Below are 21,558 nucleotides of genomic sequence, written 5' to 3'. Positions count from 1 at the left end.
TAATGAGTTGTTGAAGCAATTCATATTTTACATATACTTTGGATTATTGATTGAACTGCAAACTAGAGCATGCTTCTTGGTGTAGTCTAACCTGAAGTTCACAAATTTAGCAGAGCACTGAGATGTAAAATGAATTATATATGATGTTCTAATACAACTTATCATTTTCTGTCCCTCAGTGCAGAAAGTCTACGAGGAACAGGTAAAATATGAGATCTTGTATAAAAATAGAGCAAGAGACATGGACTAAGATTGGAGGTTATATGAGGGTGAATCTTTCTGGTAGCTGGGCTAACGTGTTAATAGTAGTACAAGATGTCGGGTACTTTTTACCTCTGAAACTCGATGGGTGCCTTCATAAACCACTATAGCACCACCGCTGATCCCAATAGAGTCAAAGATATTTTCATGGTCAAAAAAAGAAAATTTCAGTACAAAAAAATAATTAATTGAGACGCTGTATCCAAATACAAATAAGTGTTGCAATAAATATCATGAATAAAACACACTGAATTGGTAACATAAAATCGCAGAGTTAAAATCAGATATTTTAGATCCAAATTTGTTATTTTTTAAAGAAGAAGCTGAGTTATAAAGAAAATATGTAGTGCAAATATGGGTGAACTGCAAGAAAAAAAATGAATAATTGTAATAGAATATCTTAATGTATTAATGAAGAGAACAAAAGTGGAAAGCGAAATCAGTAAATGTAGAGTTAACCAACATACGACATGAATTCAAGGGTATGATAATACCAGTAATGTTATCACTTTCATCTCATACAGTTCATTTACCACCACTCCCATCACAAAAAATAGTCAGAATAACTTTTCATTGAACTTCATAAACATTAAAATTCAGAAATATTCTACATACCTTACATATTGCAGCACAAAATTAGGAGAGTAAAATAACCTCTAGAGAGCATACAACTCTAAGTAAATTTGAAGCCCTCTTCAATGCAAATACCCTAGGTTATTCTCCAAACAATGAAAATGTAAATATAGCATTTAGCTCTTAGGGAATGTCACCAAAGTATTAAATCAAAGCAAATTTCATAGAAACTTGGTAATTTAGTTTAAGAAATTAAGTTTATCTTTATTTTAGAATTAGAAGTCCATTTCTGGTCTGGAAATACAATCATAAGAATAAAAGGTTCACGATTTACATCATAGAATCATTCAGATGAACTAAAAGAAAAATGTTTAATGTGGTGGAGTATGTATTTATTTAAAAGTGAATGGCAGGCTGGTTGCCAGTGGCTCATGCCTGTAATCCTAGCTACTCAGGAGGCTAAGATCTGAGGATCGCGGTTTGAAACCAGCCTGGGCAGGAAAGTCCTTGAGACTCTTATCTCCAATAAATCACTAGAAAACCAGAAGTGGTGCTGTGGCTCAAGTGGTAGAGTGCTTGACTTGAGCAAAAGAAGCTCAGGGACAGCGCCCAGATCCTGAGTTCAAGCTCCAGGACTGGCAAAAAAAGAAAGAAACCCAATGTTTGTGTATACAGATTAAGTGTGAGAAAGCTAAAGAAACAGATCATGACAGTAAAGCGTGCATTGTGGGCACTGTTGGAGAAAAATCTGCATTCTTAGGATTTGTGGAGCATAAACTGCTGAGTGTTTTCCAGAGATCTGCTCTGCTACAGGCCTTTGAAAGAAGCTTGTCTCAGATGTTGTCCAACAGGGCTACCGGGAGAAGTAAGATGAGCTCAGGAGAAAAAAAAGCTAGAGAAACATCTGGAGTAATGGTTTGCAATGCCTGGAGACATTTCGGTTAATTGAGGAGTACAAGGTAATGCTATTGTTATTATTGGTTAGAGACCAGGAATGATGCTAGATATTCAACAGTGCCCAGAACATCCCTGGATATGAAAGAAGGAATACTCTAGTCCAAAGTGTCAATGGTAGGATTGCTGAGCTGGACAGGGACCGTGGTGCAGGATTCACATCTGTGGAACTGCAAGAGTGAGACAATCTCAGTGATGAAGAAAGTGTATGTCAACAGAGAGTGGTTTAAATACCCTCAGACAAGACCGCATTGGAGCTAGTTGACTATGACATTTACTATCAAGTAAGAACTTGCCCATTCCCCTTCTCTCCTAATTTCTCTGTAAAAGACTGACCAGCAAAGTGAAAAGAGAGAGTACTTATGCTGAAAGGGGAAGGAAAGGAGGAAGGAAAACCATGGCTCCTTGCTCACTCCCACCCTGCTTCTTCTATAAAAAATGAGAGACAGATGAAGAGAAGAAAGGAGAGAATGCATTTGGAAATTAAATTCATATTCTACAAAATTAAGGAAAGTAAAGGAAGGGGTGAGAATGTTGAAAGGAATGACATTGACCAAGATACATTGCATTCATAAACTGCTTTGTGAATGGCAACTCCTGTGAAGTAATTATACTTCAAGATAATTAAGGAGAGAGAGAGAGAGAGAGGAAAAAGAAAAGCAACAACCAAAATACTCCTTTCAAATCCTTTTAAGGCCTGTTATCCTTCCAACCAATATAGACAAATCAAAATTTATCACCTTTATATGCTACAAATCAAACTTTATATATATAACTTTTATATACCATATGTTGCTTCAAAAAGGGAGGGTTATGAAACAGCCAAATTTCCAAACATTGAGAAACCCTGGAAATGTTCATCTAACATATTGCTACACATATGAATGCTTACTATTAATTCTTGTCTTGCCTTTTACTCAGATGGCTGAAATCTGAACTTGCTAAGGTTAAAAATGTTGTGTCAGTGCTGTTTGTAATTAATAGTGTTTTAATCAAGATTAGGAAAGCAATTTCCAGATGAAGAATTCACTTTTATTTTATTATGAATTTCTCTCTCAAGCCAGGGTCATTTAATTTAAGCATTTTGGGTTTGGGGTTAAATCTCCCTTCTAGAAAGCCTGGAAAATGTCATTTTCCTGGGGCTCCTAATGATGGAGAACCATCAATGATCCTGGATGGATATGATAGTTAATATCCTTCTGAGGCAGATATATCTGTCTTACAAAAGGGCACAAAGAACCAGAGGTGCCAGTGGCAGAGGCCAGAAAATAAAACCTTGGACTCTTAGAGAGCTCTATTTGTCTGTAAGATACCAACAAATTGATCTAAAACTGAGAGCAATTCTCTTTTCAGAGATTTATTTATTTATCTACTTTTATTGTAAGGGTGATGTACAGAGAGGTTACAGTTTCATAAGTCAGGTAATGAGTACATTTCTTTTTGAACAATGTCACTCACCTCTTCCACCATTTTCTCCCAGTTTGTCCCTCCCAGTCCCCTCCCCAACAAGTTGTATAGTTCATGTTCAACATAGTGTCTTGTGACCACTACACTATTTTCTCTGAGGGACTGCATCTTTTGTTGCCTAGCTTCAGGCTTTATGTGATATTCTTAGAACTCCTAACAACTGTTGATTTCATGTCCAAGACTCACTGCTCAGAGTTAACATGCAGTCTTTATTTAGTTTACATTTATTAGCATATATTAGTTGCACAAGAGATGTTTCATTGTCATAATTCTATTTTTATGATCAAATTCATCACTGTATCACTTTTCTTTATCCCCCTTCTCCTCATTTAAAATAATTTCAACAACTTTCATTGTTCTATTTTGATAAATACATGTAAACTAAATCAATTATATTTATTCTCCTCCACCTTCTCCCTTTTTCTCATTCCCACTAGTAACTGCCACCCCCCACTAACAGAAGCTGTTTTATATTCCTGTCACTCAATTTGTATTTTTGTGTTGCATGTTATTTGTTCAAGGGGTATTTTCCTAATATTCTACACAAGCATATCTTGTACTTTAATGAGATTAACTTCATTTAGCTGCTTCTCTTTTTCAGTTTCTCTTACCCCTTCTATTATCTAACAACTCTCAGTGAGTGTTCTTATGACATCTTCACACTAGACAGAATCTGTATTATTCACCCTCCATCATTTTCTTTTCCTCCCTTTTTATAAGTTGTAAGATATCCAAACTGCTTCCATAGCTTTGCTACTATGAATAATTCTGCAGTGAACATGAATGCACAAATGTCTTTATTTTTTCCTGATTTATATTCCTTTGAATAAGTGCCCAAAGTAGTACTACTGGATCATAGAGGAGTTCTATTTTTAGTGTTTGGAGAAACCTCCATACTGAGTTCCATAGAGGTTGTACTAATTTACATTTTTACCAGTAGTGTATATGAGTTCATCCTTCCTCCATCCTCACCAACACTGGTTGATAGTTGTATTCTTCATGACAACCATTCTGACTGAAGTGAGTTGAAACTTCAGTATCATTTTGATTTGAAATTTCTTTTATGGCCAGATATGTTAAATGTTTCTTCTTTGAAAATTTTCTGCTCATTTAATTTTCACATTTATTAATTGGACTCTTTTAGAGTTTCTTTTTCTAGTTCATTTTATTTTCTAGCTATTAGTCCCTTTCAAATACAAAAAGATTTTCTCCCAGTCTATAGTCTCCCTCTTCAGTATAGGGACTGCTTATTCAAAAGCTTATTATTTTAAGATAAACCCAATTTTCAATAACTTACTTGTATTTACTGAGTTAATATTCTAGTAAGTTATTTTCTATGCCTATATGCTTTAGTAGTTTCTCTTGTTTTCTCTATAGTAATTCCAAAGTCTCAGGTCTTACATTTAGGGGTCTTTGATTCCCTCTGAATTGGTATTAGTTCAAGGGAAGAAACTGAGGTTTAATTTTAGTTTTCTACATGTGGACATCCTCAACACCATTTGTTGAAGAGTCTGTCTTTTTGATAATTTCAACAGATATGAAAATACCCATTGACAAAATGCAGTATCTTTTAATGATAAATGCTCTAAAGAAACTAAGAGTTGAAGGCATACAGACAACAAACCTATGGCCAACTTTGCATTAAATGAAAACTGAAACCATTTCTTTTTTTCTTGCTATTGTTTCTCTTTTTTAATTTTATACATTTTTTAATTGTTAAAATACTGTACAGAAGAGTTACCATTACATGGGCAAGGTAATGAGTACATTTCTTATCAAGTATTGTTGCCTCCTCCTTTGTTTCCCCTTTCCATCCCTTCCCATTCCACCTCCCCTCCATACCCCCCGCCAAAGTTGTAAAGTTCGTTTTTCGACATAACATCTTATACATCTCATTGTGAAACCATTTCTTCTATAATCAGTCAAGGAAATTACTCTCTCCATTATTATTCAGCGTAGTGCTAGATTTCATGGCCAGAACAATAATGCAGGATAAAGAACTAAAAAGGATTTACATGTATAAGGAATAAGCCAAAGTGTCCCTCTTTACAGATGATCCGATTCTATACTTAAAAGATTATAAATACTCCATCAAGAAAAATTTAGTTCTCTCCAATTAGCAGGATACAGAATCATCAGTAGGCTTTTGGGTTCTAACAATAAGCGGTTCAAGAAAGAAATCAGGAATACAAACCAATTCAAATAGCCTTCCTCTGCAAATAAAATACTCAGGACTAACTTTAACTATGGAGGGGAACGACTTCTATAATGAAAACTATAATCACTGGAAAAGAAATCAGAAGCATCCACTAGTAGAAAGACATCCCATGTTCATGGATCAGTAGAAATAATATTGTGAAAATGTCTATGCTACCCAAAGCAATGTATATATGCAATAGAATCCCTCTAAAAAGGGTCTGGGAAGGTGGCTCAGTGGTACAGCGCTTGCCTTGTAGGCATGAGGCCCTGGGTTTGATTCCTCAGCACCACATAAGCAGAAAAAAAAGCTGGAAGTGGTGCTGTGGCTCAAGTGGTGGAGTGCTATCCTTGAGCTGAAGAGCTGAGGGACAGCACCCAAGCCCAGAGTTCAGGCCCCACGACCGTACCAAAAAAAAAAAATCCCTCTAAAAAGTCCAATAACATCCTTCACTGAAATAGAAAAATCAATCTTAAAGTTCATATAAAAAGCAAAGAAAGATGTGAGAAATGTATTCATTACCTGACTTATGTAACTGTAGCCCATCTGTCTATCACCATTATAATAACAATAAAACATTTTAAGTTCAAATAAAAACACAAAACCCTCCAGTAGTCAAAGCAAGAAGGGATCATAATATCTGAATTCAAACTATGCTATAGTACCATATTAACAAAAAGCAGCATAACGTGGGCACAAAAACATGCTCATAGGCCAATGGTAAGAAAAGAAGACCCAGAAATAATTCCATTCAGTTATAGTTAGCTGAATTATTTTTTCCTGGTCATAATTTTTTATTTTTGCAAACTTCAAAACACTAATTGAATTGATGATCTTACTGTGACAGATAACTTGGCTGTGTGTAAAACTGGCTAAATTAATATTATTAAAGCAAAAGGGGAGTTCTTTTGGAAAATATTATGGATTGAATTATTTTATCCTCCTAATTAGCTTCTGTGTGCAAATCATTATTATGAGATGGTCACTCGTGATTGTTCTCCCATGCCTCAGTTTTCCCATCTGTATGTTAGGAGCTGTGATTCTACTGCTGAGCCATATTAAGTGTGCTTGCTCTACTAGTTAGCTGATTTTTGACAAAAGTGCCAAAAAATATACATTGGTAAAAAGACAGTCTAGTTATTTTTAACAACTAGCACAGTGTATGTAGCCACACTAACACTGTTGTATCCTCAAATTTTGCCACATTAGAGCAGAAACATGACAAAAAGTACGTGCTTCCAGAAAATTAAAGTCTATGATTTAATGTCTCTTTGCAGGCTGTCCAAGCTCTTAACGGCCAACAAACTTTGAGTCCAGAGGAATTCATCCACTTGGTGCTTCATAAGATTGATGTAAACAATGATGGTAAGGGAGCTTCTTTTCTCAGGCTTATTCCTCTTACAAAGGAGGAAATTGGGGCAGGAAGTGTCATTCAGGGAACTGTAGAAAGGTCCTCAAGAGAGGCCTAGCTGATACTTAGGCTTCATAAGTTGATCAATTCAATATTCTTTAGTAAGGATACTTCAACTGAGCAAACATTTGTTGATCACGCGTACATTTCACATGTGGTACTTGATCCTTTGGGGGATGTGAAGGAGAGCAAAGGGTTTTGGAGGAGATGGGATGAAGTACCTTCTACCATTTGTTCTGGGATATTATCTAGTAACTATTACCTCTAGTGGAGATTTTCTATCAATTTATTCAAGTTTGTCTTACTGTAAAAAAAACTTTACTTCAATCATGTTGCCTTCTATTATCATACTTTTTTTTTTTATTTTTATTTTTTTGTCGGTCGTGGGACTTGAACTCTGGGCCTGGGCGCTGTCCCTCAGCTCTTCAGCTCAAGGCAAGCGCTCTACCACTCGAGCTACAGCGCCACTTCCGGTTTTCTGGTGGTTTATTGGAGATAGGAGTCTCACGGTCTCTCCTGCCCGGGCTGGCTTTGAACCGCGATCCTCAGATCTCAGCCTCCTGAGTAGCTAGGATTACAGGCGTGAGCCACCAGCGCCCGGCTTATTATCATACTTTTTTATCTTCCTGATGACCTTTTTTTTCTATAAAGGTGTATAGGTTTGGCTCTATAACACCAGTTCTTTTTATCTTGAAATCTAGCCTCCTAATCAGTGGTGTTTGTTTTTTTTTTGTTGTTGTTGTTCAGAAGCACACACCGAGAGAGAGGGGGAGAGAGAGAGAGAGAGAGAAACAGAGACAGAGAGACAGAGAGAGACAGAGGGAGAGAGAGAGACAAAGAGAGAGACAGAAAGAGGGAAAGAGAGGGGGGAGGGAGAGAGGAGGTGAGGGAGAAAGAGAAGAGAGAGAGGCATTCCAAGAGAAGTGAATTCATGTAGCAAAGGACTTTGATCTCAGTGAATGGGTAGGTGAACATTGGACTTGAGGTCAAATGTTCAAAAGAAGAAAAATAAAGCAATGTGAAAATTATAATCTGTCAAGAAAAGAAGCATACAGACATGGTTTTCTTCAATCTATGAGGATTACAGCCATGGTTTTCTTTTTTGAAATTTAATTTAATTTTAGTGTAAAGGTGATGTACTAAGGGGTTACAGTTACATATGTAAGTTCTTGTCGAACATTGTTACCCTTCCCTCATTCTCCTACTTACCCTCACCCACAACTCCCCCTCCCCCCCGCCCCAACAAGTTGTAAAGTTATCACTGTTCTATTGGTTTGCCTTTTGTCTCACCATTTTGTTATTCCCCTTCATTTCCCCAAATCAGATATCAAAATCAAAAGTAGTGATAACAGGGGATAAACCAAAGGGGACAAATGAAAGACAAACAAAACTAAAACTAAAACAAAAAAAAATCCTCTTGTTGGGCTGGGAAGGTGGCTCAGTGGTAGAGCGCTAGCCTTGAGCTGAAGAGCTGAGGGACAGCGCTCAGGCCCAGAGTTCAGGCCCCACGACCAGACTCCCCCTCCCCCACCAAAAAAAAATCCTTGTTTCCATCTTTCTATCAGCATCGTTTTATATGGTCATATGTACATAGTTTTGAGTCACTGTGATCTTCTGCTAGGCAAGACATATATTAGTTATCACAAATGAGGAAACCATGGAGCCTGTGTTTCTCTGGATCTGGCTTCCTTGGCTCCTGCACTATTGGTGGGAATTTAAACTGGTTCAACCACTCTGGAAAGCAGTATGAAGATTCCTCAAAAGACTAAACATAGCACCTTTGCTAGCAAGATCTAGCTAGCAAGATCAATAGAAAGCCTATGGATTGGGAGAAGATCTTCACTAGTCATACAACAGACAAGGGTCTCATATCTAAAATATACTTAGAACTCAAAAAACTAAATCTCCCAACAACAAATCCTCAAAGAAACAACTGCCCCACAAATAAGTGGGCTAAAGATTTAGAGAAACTTCTCTGAAGAGGAAATAAGAGTGGACAATAGACACATGAAGAAATGTTCAACTTCTTTAGCCATAAAAGAAACACAAATCAAAACAACATTGAGATTCCACCTCACCCCAGTTAGAATGGCTATAATCAAGAACTCTAATAACAACAGATGCTGGAGGGGACGTGGCCAGAAGGGAACTCTACTGAATTGTTGGTGGGAGTGTAAACTTGCTCAACCACTTTGGAAAGCTGTAAGGAGGTTCCTCAAAAGACTCCACATAGAGCTCCCCTATAATCCAGCAGTTCCACTTTTGTATCACAACAAGGCTATACTAAAGCATCAGCACACTGGTTTATTGCAGCATTATTCACCATAGCCAAGATATGGAACAGATGTCCCTCAGTAGATGAATGGATCAAGACAATGTGGGGTGTGTGTGTGTGTGTGTGTGTGTGTGTGTGTGTGTGTGTGTACAAAACGGAATTCTATGCCTCCATCAGAAAGAATGACATCACCCCATTTGTTAGGAAATGGAAAGACTTGGAATAAATTATATTAAATGAAGTAAGCCAGGCCCTAAGAAACATAGGTCCCATGGTTTCCCTTATTTTCAATAACTAAAGTCTAGGACAAACAAAAAAGGTCAAAAGCTATGTACATATGACCATATCAAATATTAAGTGAAATGAACACTACTTGTGTTCCTCACAAGTAGTTTTTTTCTTCTTTTTTTTTTTTTGGGGGGGGGGTCCGGTCATGGGGCCTGAACTCTGGGCCTGGGAGCTGTCCCTCAGCTCTTCAGCTCAAGGCTAGTGCTCTACCACTTGAGCCACAGCACCACTTCTGGCTTTTTTCTTTTTGCTTATGTGGTGCTGAGGAGACAAACTCAGGGCCTCAGGCATGCAAGGCAAGCACTCTACCACTGAGCCACCTTTCCAGCCCTAGTTTTTTTCTTTCTTGTTATTGTTTTTAATATATTTAAAATGTACTATGTGATTTTTTTTTTGTTTCTCTTGTATGTTCTTCCCCCATGGTATAACCCCTGTTTTCACTATATTTGATGTCGGTGCCCTGTATCTTGTATATACATTTTTCTAATTTGGAGAGGGGAAGCAAAATAACAAAATGCTGAAATAAGGATACAGGTTGACCCATTGTAACAATGAGATGTACAAGACACTATGTTGAAAACGAACTTTACAACTTGGGGTGGGGGAAGGATGAGTTGGGGAGGTGAGAGGGAAGGTATGGTAGGGTAAAAACAAAGGAGGTTACAATGCTTGTTAGGAAATGTACTCATTACCTTACTCATGTAACTGTAACCCCTTTGTACAGTACTTTTACAATAAAAAACATTAAAAAAGAGACTAAACATAGAGCTCCCCTATGATCCAGCCATGGTTTTCTACAATCCAAAGTACTTCCACCCATCTACTCACTATAAGTCAATTTTTACAGTGGACACAAGAGGGCAGTAGAGACCTGTTTTCTTGTATTGAATAGGGTGGGCTTTACTACTGGGTTGTGGCAGCTCTTTGAGGCAGAATGGGATGGTGAGGAGACTGAGAATTTTCAAATGAAGCTTCCATTCTGCAGAAGCCCAATGACAGGACAAGAGTACAATTCTGGGAGAACAATTTGGAGGTAAACTGGTAGCAACTATTTTCTTCTTCATACAAGGACTCAGTCTTCAATCTGCCCCTCCCCAATCTGAAGTCTATTTGCTTACTTCACTAGTATGCTAAAATCAAAGACTATAATAAATCTGAGCATGTGAGTGCTTACAAGAAATAGCCTACTCAGAGATGGACAGGAGGCTGGGGCAGGGTGCTGGACAAGAACTAAGGGAGTGAAGATGGTTGAAGGAAGTGAAGAGGATGGGATAAGACCAGTAAAAACATTCTGTTTTCAAACATAGTAGTCATCAAACAGGGAAAAAGCTGTAGGGTTTTCCCTACTTTATTTTGTTTCATAATTGGAGAGAGAAGACAGACCACTTCAGCCCACGCTGCCCACATTAATGCAAAAGGACAAATGCTCTGGTAGTAGATGGATACCAAAATGTTGGACTATCCACAGGGTGAATCTCTAAAGAACAGGGCAATAATGTCCCGTCCATATCCATGGACTCTGCTTCTCGTGGGGCAACAGTAAAGGAACGTAGTCATAATACTCAATGTGCATATGTGAAAATGGATCTTGGAAGTTTGAGGGCTGAATGATGAAAGGGGTGACACTGACTAAGATGAATTGTATTCATAAATAGACATAGAGAACTGAAACCCTTTTGTACAATGAATTAAAGATAATAGCATTCACACAAGCAAGGTCCCTTGGAGATGTATGAGGATTATGCTATACTTGGGGGAATGTGGTTAGAAAGTACCTTGAATATAAAAGGTAGGGTTGAAAAGAGATGCAAATCAGAAGAGAAGTTGTGTTCAGGCTGTAGCTGAGGTTACAGAAACATGTCAGTGATATGGTTTGGTGTTTGTTTGTTTGTTTTCTGGCATGGGGCTTGAACTCAGGGCCCGGATGCTATTCCTGAGCTCTTTTGTTCAAGACTAGCACTCTACCACTTCAAGCCACAGAACCACTTCCAGTTTTCTGGAAGATAAGATGAGTGTCAGTCTTTCCTACCCAGGCTGACTTTGAATTGAGATCCTCAGATTTCAGCCTCCTAGTAGCTAGGATTACAGGCAAGAGCCACCAATGTCCAGCACAGTAACATGTTGTAAGACATTTTATATTTTAAGGGTCTGGCATGGTGGATCATACCTTGTAATCTCAACCACTCAGAGGTTGAGATTGCAATGATCTAGGTTTGAGGCAAACAAAATGTTATTAAGATGTCATCCCAACAAATAATCCAGGCAGTGTTGGTACATGCCTATAATCCCAGTTATGCAGGAAGAGGAGTTGGCAAGAGTATCACAGTCTGAGGCTTACCCCAGGAAACAAGAGCATATGGGAAAATGTAAAAAGAACTAGAGGCCCTGAATTCAGACCTCAGTGCGACTCTTCCTACCCATTTATATTTTAAGCAAAAACTATACAAACAGAAATACACAAACACTTTGAAATAACAGTGAACGGTTGCTTCCTGGGAAATACATAAGCAAAGATAAAAATAGATGAGCCTTGCTTTTATGTAGGAATTTCTTAGAGGGTTTACACATCATCTCATTGAGAGAGGTGAGTCTATATATGTATATACACACATACATATACAGACACATATATACATATGTACATATATATATGTATATATGTGATGTTACAATTTTTACTATGGGACAAAGATAGCCTGATACAACAGCGAAGCAAAAAGACAAGGCAAGGATGATCTTGAAGATTGATATTTACAAAAAAAATTTGAAAGGATTGGACCAGGATTTGACAGAGGTGAGTAATCAGAAGAGGGGAAATGATCTATTTCTGCATGCCTAGGCATGAGTGCCTCAAATACAGTGTTGGCTCTCATGGTGGTGAAAACATCACTGTTGGTGAAAGTAGAGGTGTTTGGTTAAGAGTGCCACAATTCTATGGCCTGACGTTTTAAGAAAAGTAAGAAGGGGCTGGGAAGGTGGCTCAGTGGTAGAGTGCTTGCCTTAAATGCATGAGGCCCTAGGTTCGATTCCTCAGCACCACATGAGTAGAAAAAGAAGAAAGCCGGAAGTGGCACTGTGGCTCAAGTGGTAGAGCGCTAGCCTTGAGCTGAAGAGCTGAGGGACACACCCAGGCCCAGAGTTCAGGCCCATGACCCGACACCGCCCCCTTCTCCCCCCCCCCCCCAAAAAAAAGAAAGGTAAGAAACCTTTTGATTTCTCAAAATAAAATACCAATGTATTATCCAGGAGCTGGTGGCTCCTGATACTACTAGGCTAGATACTCAACAAACTGAGACCTGGGCCTGGAGGACAGAGGTTCAAAGTCAGACTGGGCAGCTTAGTTGATGAGTGCCATCTCCAATTAACCAGCAGTCAGAGCCACTAAGTAGTAAAGCACCAGCTGAACAAAGCAAGGCAAGAACGTGATCTACCTTGAGTTCAAACTCTAATACTTGGCAAAAAATAAGGAAGAAGAAAAAGTCCCAAACACCCTAATATATCATTGGATATCATCTGGCCATCTTATAAACATCAAAGCCAAAGATAAAGACAACAACAGCACAGAAAGTTGTCATAGTAAAAATATCTTTGAAGGATTTACATGATAACCCCAAATGCCATCATAAATTCTTTGCAAAACAGAGATCAACATCTTGTCAGGTGGGACAGAAAAATTATCGACAGTGAAATGATTAATGAAAGTAAGGTATAGGCTTAATTCTAGACAAACCTCTGGTTTGTGTACTTGCATAATGCCTGTTGCTGAAAGTCAGTGTGTACTACATAAGGAACTGGAAATAAATGAATGCCTTCATGGAATACATGATACAAAAAAATAAAAGTAGCCACAAAGAACAAACCAGTAAAATATCAGATGCTACCTATAAAAGGAAAAGTACCTAGAAGAATATTTTAGAAATTAACATATATGCTTATGCAAAACACAACATTGGATTGGTTAGCAGGAACTAGAACCTGAAAAAGCAAAGGAAATTATTTTTCTTTTTATGTTGCCTTTTTGTTTGGTTGTTGTTTGACATTGAGTATACAGGTTTACTAGGATGTACTAGTTAGTTTTATATTATTTTTTTAAAAGGGTGGAGAGCTTGGAGAGAATCATAAACATCCCTCATATTAGAAAACGTAAGCCAAGAAGACAATGAGGAAAATCAGTATAAATGAAGCAAGACATTCTTCCAAAGAAGAGCAAGCCATGGCCCATCATGCCACAGCTAGGAGTTGTTCTTGGCCTGATTTGGGAGGATCACAGGTGCTAATCACCCCATCCAGGCAGACAGCACCCCACCTAGTGCAGACAGATCGACAGAGTCAAATAGCTTGGAGAGAAGGGTGATCTGAATGACTCTCAGCAGTAACAGTGACCTTGTAAAGAGGCTGGAGAGGAAGAAAAGGAGGCCAATCCCTGAGCAGATATTTTAAGTAAAAGAAAACAGGAACAGAATACAAAGATATTTCTTTGAATTACCACCAAGGAAGGCCAGGGTTTTGATTCAGGTCACATTGAATCAAACTGGGACACTGAACAGTAGGCAGAAGTAGGGGCAACCCAGTTGCCCATGGAGAGGAAACTTCTGGAAGTTATACCTGCTACAAAATGCTGAAACAAGCCTCCAGTGCCACCTGGCTAATAAACACAAAACCTGGAGTCTCATTTGACATCAGCCTCAGCACGCTCTGGTGAAAATGGGGTTGTCCTTGTCCCCTGATTTTTCCTGGCCCATCCTTGCTAATTTCTCAGCCCCTTGCACAATTTTACAGGAAATGAAGACAAAAAGGAATACGAACTGAAAACAGTCAGTATTTCTTATACCGCTGATTGATTTCTTTTCAAACTAGACTAACGTCTTTAGAGCAAAAATGACTAAAGCAAGTATACGCAATAAAATTTGGCCTTTACTTATTTTAATTTTTATACATTGGTTTTTGGAATGGAGGGTGTTTGGTTTTGCTATAAAAGATTACTTAAGATGGCAGTGAGAAAAAATGGGCCTGGAGATGTGGTAAGGTGTCATACAAGCAAGCAAGCAAAGAAAGCTTGAAGTTTTAAGTTCAATCCTCAGTACCAGAGACTCTCTAGCTATACACATACAATCATATAAAATGGTTTTTATCAAAATGAAATCAAAGAAAAGGAAACAAGAGGTGTTTTGTTTTTTTGCTTCTTTTCTCCTTTGTTGCTGATTTTGATTTCTGTACCTTTTATCTTGTACATAAGTTCATCTGGGGGAGGGTAAGGGAGAGCACAGAAATGGTGAACCAATGCAGCAGTGATACTCACTAGACACTATGTTGAAAATACACCCTTTGGGCAGGAGGCTCGGGAGGGAAAATTCAGGAGAAAACCGGAGAAGAGGTGACACTGTTCAAGAAGAAATGTACTCATTACCTGTCTCATGGAACTGTATCACCTTTACAATAAAAATAAATAAAAACATAAATATGTATTTGCACAAGGGAAAACAGTTGCTGGGCATTGGCAGCTCAGGCCTCTAATCCTCGCTACTCAGGAGGCTGAGACATGGAGGATCACAATTCAAAGCCAGCCCAGGCAGAAAAGTCTAGGAGACTATCTGTAATTAGCCAGCAAAAAGCTGGGCTGGAGGCACGGCTCAACTAGTAGAGTGCTAGCCATGAGCAAGTAAGCCAAGCAAAAGCATAAAACCCTGGGTGCAAGTCCAGTTATTAGAAAAAAAAATTTAAATTGATGCGAAGAAATGCATGACCTAGGAATATCATCATTTTGTAAAATATGTAAAGGATCATTATTTTGTAAAACCAGAGCTAACCTAACTATCCATGAGTAGCTGTCCTATTACCAATTAAGCTGCTAGAACTGATTATAAACTATGGAGTAACACCTTTAATATTGTCCACTAGCACAAGAAACAATCCCAAACAGTAGATGTGAGTTATACATATATATGTGTGCACATTTCAACATATAAATGTACAATTTGACAATTTGAATTATGCCCTTCAAAAGCATGTTATTAAATATAAAACAAGTGTGGGGGGAGATGGGAGAGCAAGGATGGTAAGGGGAAACAAAGGAGGAGGCAACAATGCTTGATAAAAAATGTACTCATTTCCTCGCTCCTGTAATTGTAACCCCCCTGTATGGTACGTTCACAATAAAAACATAAATATAAAACAATAATAAACTCAGTAACCAACTGAATCTTTCTGAATCCTGTGATCTCCAGTTCACACGTCTCTTGAAGGCTTTGTGTGTTTGTTGGATGCACTTGTTTTATGTTTTTGTTTTTGTTTTGGTGCCAATTCTGGGCCTTGAATACAGGGCCTGGGCACTATCCCTGAGCTTTGTCACTCAAAGCTAGCACTCTGTCACTTGAATCACAGCTCTACTTCCAGCTCTCTCTCTCTCTCTCTCTCTCTCTCTCGTGGTTCATTGGAGATAGGAGTCTCATGGCATTTCCTACCTGGACTGGCTTCCAATCACAACCCTTAGAATTACAGGCTTGAACCACTAGAGTGCCACTGGGTACACTTTTTAGTGGCGATCTGGGACTACACAGATCCTTCCTAGGAACCCTGTTTTGCAAACCATCTCTTTAATTTGTTTGGACATAAATCCATAGTCAAAGAAGATCGGAAGCAATGTTAGAGAAACATGGATGAAGAGAGACAATGCATCCCAACCCTGTAGTTAATTGTGCCTATTCCCACATGGCAGGGGCATGTTTGAAGAATGGATGGTGCATACTACAGGGAAAGGGGGTGAGGAATACTTCAAAAGAAGGAATTTAATGTTGGGAAAGCATAGAAAATTATGCTTGCTTGTCAAAAATATACAGTAATATAGGTAATATTTTAGATAATTTTGAACAATAAGAAGCAACTTTTTGTTTAGATGAAGATTTAATTTTGTTTAAAATGTAAGGTAAACAAAAGAGGAGAAATTTCTATATTTGTGCTGAATTTGAAATTAGCAATTATGCCTGGAATTTAGATAGAAAATAATGAATATTATGGATATAGGATATTGTACAAGGTTGGTAAAGTTTCTGTTTGATTAGGCAAAACAGAATAGGTATTGACTTCTAAAACATACAAACAGGTCAACAGCAAGAAAAAAAGACAAGCCAGCACTAGTAATACCACTGAAAGGTAAAGAAGTATGATATTTTCTTTAAATACGGTAAGGAATCTAAAAATACAGCCAGAAAATCAAATCTTCTGCAATGGTTAGTAGAGAGCTAGTGTAGTCCTGTCATACTGTTCTGACTTGAAATGCATATTTAATCTTGCATGTCTCCAGTTCTATGTTTACTTTCATTCTGTACAAGAATAGCAAATCTTGGTTGCCTTCTGGATTGAAAAAATAAGTACTTGACTTAGTTGATATAAGTGACTAGTGATTGAATTGGCATTAGATAATTTCTGTCAATATATTTTGAAACATTAAATGAAATAATAAAATGTAAAAAAAAAGAGAAGGAATTTAGCTATTGTCAACCTTACAAGTCACTGAAGGTAGAGTTGACAATTTGGAAAAGATGTTTTATGACAAGTGATTAGGTAAACGAACGAAGTTAACATGTAAGGGTCATCGGTATTTTGAGGCAAATGACAAAGCAATGAAGAATTTTATCTTTTTTTCCCACTCCATGTTGGTAGACTGTGTAGTTTTTCAGCTGAGATGGTACCACCATGTTACCTTCAGCTATAGCTTCTCCTATGGCCAGCAGAAATGATAAACTCCCATGGTGGAAGTCTCTCCCTCCACTACTGCTCCCCTTTTAGCATGCTGAACCCCTAGAGGTTTGAAAAGTCTTTTGGATTAGACATTTTCAGCTGTGGTTGGAAATATAAAAGGCAGTTCTGCTTCATTGTTTGAGCCACATCCTGTACTGTACATGTGACCCTCCCCAACACCTTCCTCGGTTTGCTTGCTGTCCTCTCCACTTTACTTTGGTTAATTTTATGGTTGTATGCTCCCTGATGCAAAGGGGATATTTATTCGTCGCTGTGTAAGCTGGACTTTGCCCAAGCCCTTTTCTTGTCATATACAGAGGTATGGTGTTAATACCTGGGTTTAGTAGCCACTGGCTTTTTGCTTTGGGTACAATGGCTTTTTTGCTTCTGGCTGCTAAATGGACTTGTCTGTGGAAGATTTTCCACTTAGTTACAAACTCAATTATATGTGATCACTTTGAGATCCAGAGCTACCTCTGTATCCTTCAACTACAAAACATTCATAATTTGGATTCAGATGATTTAAGACAACAGAGAATCCCTTTTATTCCCATCCCCCCAAAAGCAAAACTATCTTGTACAATGAGGGTAATAGGATTAAAATGGCAGCTGGTACACATGGGTACAAGTCCCGCAATTTTAGCCATGGGCTGGTCAGCACAAGTCTAAGCCTTAACTTAAAGTGGTAAAATTGAGTGTCAAAAGCAAGAAAAGAGAAGAGGCCTGTGGTCAGTAAAAAGAGAAGTGATCAGTAATGACATGTGGAATGAATACATGCTGAAGCTCACTTACAGCTTTGAACAGTTTCAGGGATTATTTTCTCAGAGAGAAAAGTATTGAAAACAGCCGTGTGGTCATCCTCTCCTGACTTTATGCCTGCTCCTATGACGTGGTCATAGCTTCAGGACTTCAGGAAGTTCAGTCAGATAACCAATATTGTATAGAGATGTAGATGTGTATGTGCTCCATTTCAACAGGTGTCTTACCTGATGTTCTTAAAAATAACATTATCTTTATTTCCATTGGTAGTCCCATCAGTGAATTTTTTTTCCCTGTGGGGGCTTGAACTCTGGGCCTGGGCACTGACTGTCCCTGAGCTCTTCAGCTAAAGGAGAGCTCGCTAACACTTGAGCCACAGTGCCACTTCTGGTTTTCTAGTGGTTAATTGAAGATAAGAGTCTCACAGACTTTCCTGCCTGGGCTGGCTTTGAACCATGATTCTCAGATCTCAACCTCCTGGGTAGCTAGGATTACAGGTGTGAGCCACTGCCACACAGCTGTGAATTATTTTTTTTTTATATGAAGATTTCCCACAGGTCTTCCATCCTGATAGAGGTATAAGAATACAAAAAGACGGGGCTGGGAAGTTGGCTCAGTGGTAGAGTGCTTGCCTTGCATGCATGAGGCCCTGGGTTCGATTCCTCAGCACCACATAAGCAGGGGAAAAAAAAGCCGGAAGTGGCGCTGTGGCTCAAGTGGTAGAGTGCTAGCCTTGAGCTGAAGAGCTGAGGGACAGCGCCCAGACCCAGAGTTCAGACCACCCCCCCCCCCCCGCAAAAAAAAAGAATACAAAAAGAAAAACATCAATATAAATACCAGTAAATGTATGCTACGTGTCAGTGAGCACTATGGAGCTCTAGTTACTTGAGCCTTTTGTTACTTGCTCTTTTATTATTTTACAGGAGAGTTGACTTTAGAAGAATTTATCAATGGCATGGAGAAAGATCAGGATATCCTAGAAATTGTTTCCAAGAGCTTTGATCTTTCCAATGTGCTGAAAGTCATCTGTAATGGGAAGCAACCAGACACAGAAGAGCCCTCTAACCACCAGAACAAGGCTGGTTTGGAAGGTGAACATGTAGTCACTGTGAGAATCTCGTTCCAGGCTTGTAGTGAACCCAAAACCTTTAGTAGAGTAGAATTGAAATCTTCCTCACATACGTGCTGTTGTTGGCATTAGTCTTTACTATAACTGGTATAGTCTTATTAATATAGCTTTTATTTGAATCCAATAGAAACTTTTAAAGTTCCTACACAGATACATTATTGCTTTTATGTGGGCATTAATGTTCTTCCCAAATATTACTATATGATGATTAAGCTGAAAGACTGAACCTGGTATGGTTGGCACATGCCTATAATCCTAGCTACTTGGGAGGTCCAATTTAGCAAGAGCCTATCTCTAAACCAAAACACAACCAAAAGGGCTGAGAGTCTGTATCAAGTGGCAGGGTGTAGCATGTGTGAAGCCTTGGGTTCATACACATAGCCTGGAGTTCAATCCTCAGGATTGTAAAATAAATATATGAATGAAAGAATGAAGAACTGTCTCCATATCTATCTGTTCAAAATAGAGCTTATATGTATGCTACCTCGTATACTTAAATTAAGCTGAATCTTTAAAGAGCCCTGGCTTATTGTGAAGTGTCTCCACAGTTTAGCATTCTTAGATTAAACATTCATTTGGCAAATGTGTTCTCTGCCTCTTGGCTCTTGTTGTATCTATATATTATAAATGACTGAATTCTGATCCATTGGGGAATTTTGTTTCCTCTGCCCTGATTTCTCATTCCTTTACCCTGAATGATGTCTTGAATTAGTAATAATGTTTTGCTCAGAGTTAAAAATTGTAAGCTGTATAGGCAAAGAAGAATGCTCAGCCTGGGCAGTGTGAATGTTTCCATATGATGTGTTATAAATCTGGGTCCAGTTGTGCATGAAAATGTGATGTATCAGCTGTAATTATTATGCCAGTTGGAGGTTTGATCAGAAGAGCAGACAGCCTGGCTATGCAGCAACAAGCACTTGACATTTTAAACGGTCCTGACATTATAGCTTTGGCATTTCATTTTTTATATCCTTTCCAAAAAATGAAATGATGAATGAGATTTCTTGATGGGTTAGAACTTTTTAAGTTTTGGTTTCTCTATCACAGACCCATTAGTATGTCTGTCATTGAACAGCTTTCTTATGGAAACACAGTGGTTTCCAACACCAGATGTGAACCATCTTCATATCAAAAGTGTCATAATTATGCTTTCGTATTTAAATATGGGTTAAAACATACAACTGGAAAATTACCAAGACAAAGTTGAATGGTCTTTGTCTCTTAACATTTATCAATGAGGATAAAAGTACTGACAGAGATATAGATGAAGGACAAATACAGAACTAAGGTATAAACGGAGGTAGAGAAGAAATTATAGGTGAAGATACACATGGAAGGAGAAATATCCTAGAATTTTTTTCCAAAATATTTTGAGAAGATTCACAAGGATGTATACAATGTTTAATAAAATATGTTGAAATAAAATGGATATAAAGGAAATAAAGCAAGGCAAATCATGACAGCCATAGGTTCCCACATCAGGCTACCCATTGAATTGTGAGCTCCTAGCAGTAGAATTGAAAAGAGAAATACCATTATGAGAACCAGAACATTATCAAGGGAACCAAATGTTAATGTGCTGTCAGATGACAGAATGTCTTACACTGTATCGTGCTCCACATATTTTAAAGGGTTGTAAATATAAGATATTTGAATAATGCTAGAGAAAATTCATTTTCTTTGTGGTTTAATCTTTCTCAAGGTGTCGAAACCTCTTTAGGAAAGAGGCAGCAGTTTCAAGGCAGTAGCTGCCCTTGCCCATATTTATTCACCCCATCCTGGCTTTTCCCTACAACATCACCAGCCAGCTCTCCTCTCCCTGGCCTGGCTATTTTCACTGTTGGGGATATTATCCCTGGCTCTCCTCATCTCAAGACACTGCCTTTGTGATCACCATCCTCTCCTTCACTCACCTCTGCCCCAGGACTCACTCAGAGGAGAAAGAGTAGGTGATGGAAGAGTAAGAGGAGGGGCAGCCGAGACACAGGGAGAGCTGGGTCCAAGTTGGAATTGCAATGTGCTGGGTGACCATGGAAAAGCCATTGAACTTCTTTGACACTCGGTACCAGGAGAAAAGTGAGACCATCAGCATCAGCAGCACTGGGCTGTTAGGATTAAACGTGCCCACTTGGTGCAATTCCAGAGGAGGTGTGCAAGGCATGTAGAAGAAGGGGGTGGGGTCTCCAATATGTTAGAAGAGGTCCTTAAGTTAGTAAGGCCCCAGTATCTAACAGGATACAATTAGAGAGGTAGGAATCACACGAGTTATTATAACATAGGGAATTTAATACAGGGAATTGGTCAAAAAGACATGGAGAGACTTAAAAGACAGATGCGGAAGTAACACAGCACTGGGAAAGGCAGGGAGTATCTGCATACCATGACTGAGGAATCATGGGGAAGAGACTGGGATTGCTAGATCACAAATGTTTGGAAGAGGAGCTAGGACTCAGTTTTCTGTGGGAGGGAGATAGAGTGCCTTAGAGAAAGAAAGAGAACTACTGGAA

At 38.6% G+C, this 21,558-nt stretch overlaps 1 protein-coding gene across 1 annotated transcript in view; it reads left to right on the top strand.

The window, feature by feature from the left end:
- The window catches only part of Guca1c (guanylate cyclase activator 1C), a 29,165-nt gene extending 10,241 nt beyond the window's left edge, over positions 1-18,924 (top strand). The window contains exons 3-4 of the mRNA XM_042676698.1: positions 6,730-6,877; positions 18,851-18,924. Coding sequence (XP_042532632.1) covers positions 6,730-6,877; positions 18,851-18,924 — 222 coding nt within the window. The remainder of the gene's footprint in view (positions 1-6,729; positions 6,878-18,850) is intronic.
- Positions 18,925-21,558: the final 2,634 nt, after the last annotated feature.

This window comes from Dipodomys spectabilis, unplaced genomic scaffold, assembly GCF_019054845.1.
Source record: "Dipodomys spectabilis isolate Male_0828 unplaced genomic scaffold, ASM1905484v1 ptg000032l, whole genome shotgun sequence".
In the NCBI taxonomy this organism is placed as follows: domain Eukaryota; kingdom Metazoa; phylum Chordata; class Mammalia; order Rodentia; family Heteromyidae; genus Dipodomys; species Dipodomys spectabilis.
The sequence above is the reverse complement of the archived record's forward strand: the minus strand, read 5'-3'. Positions and strand labels throughout refer to the sequence as shown.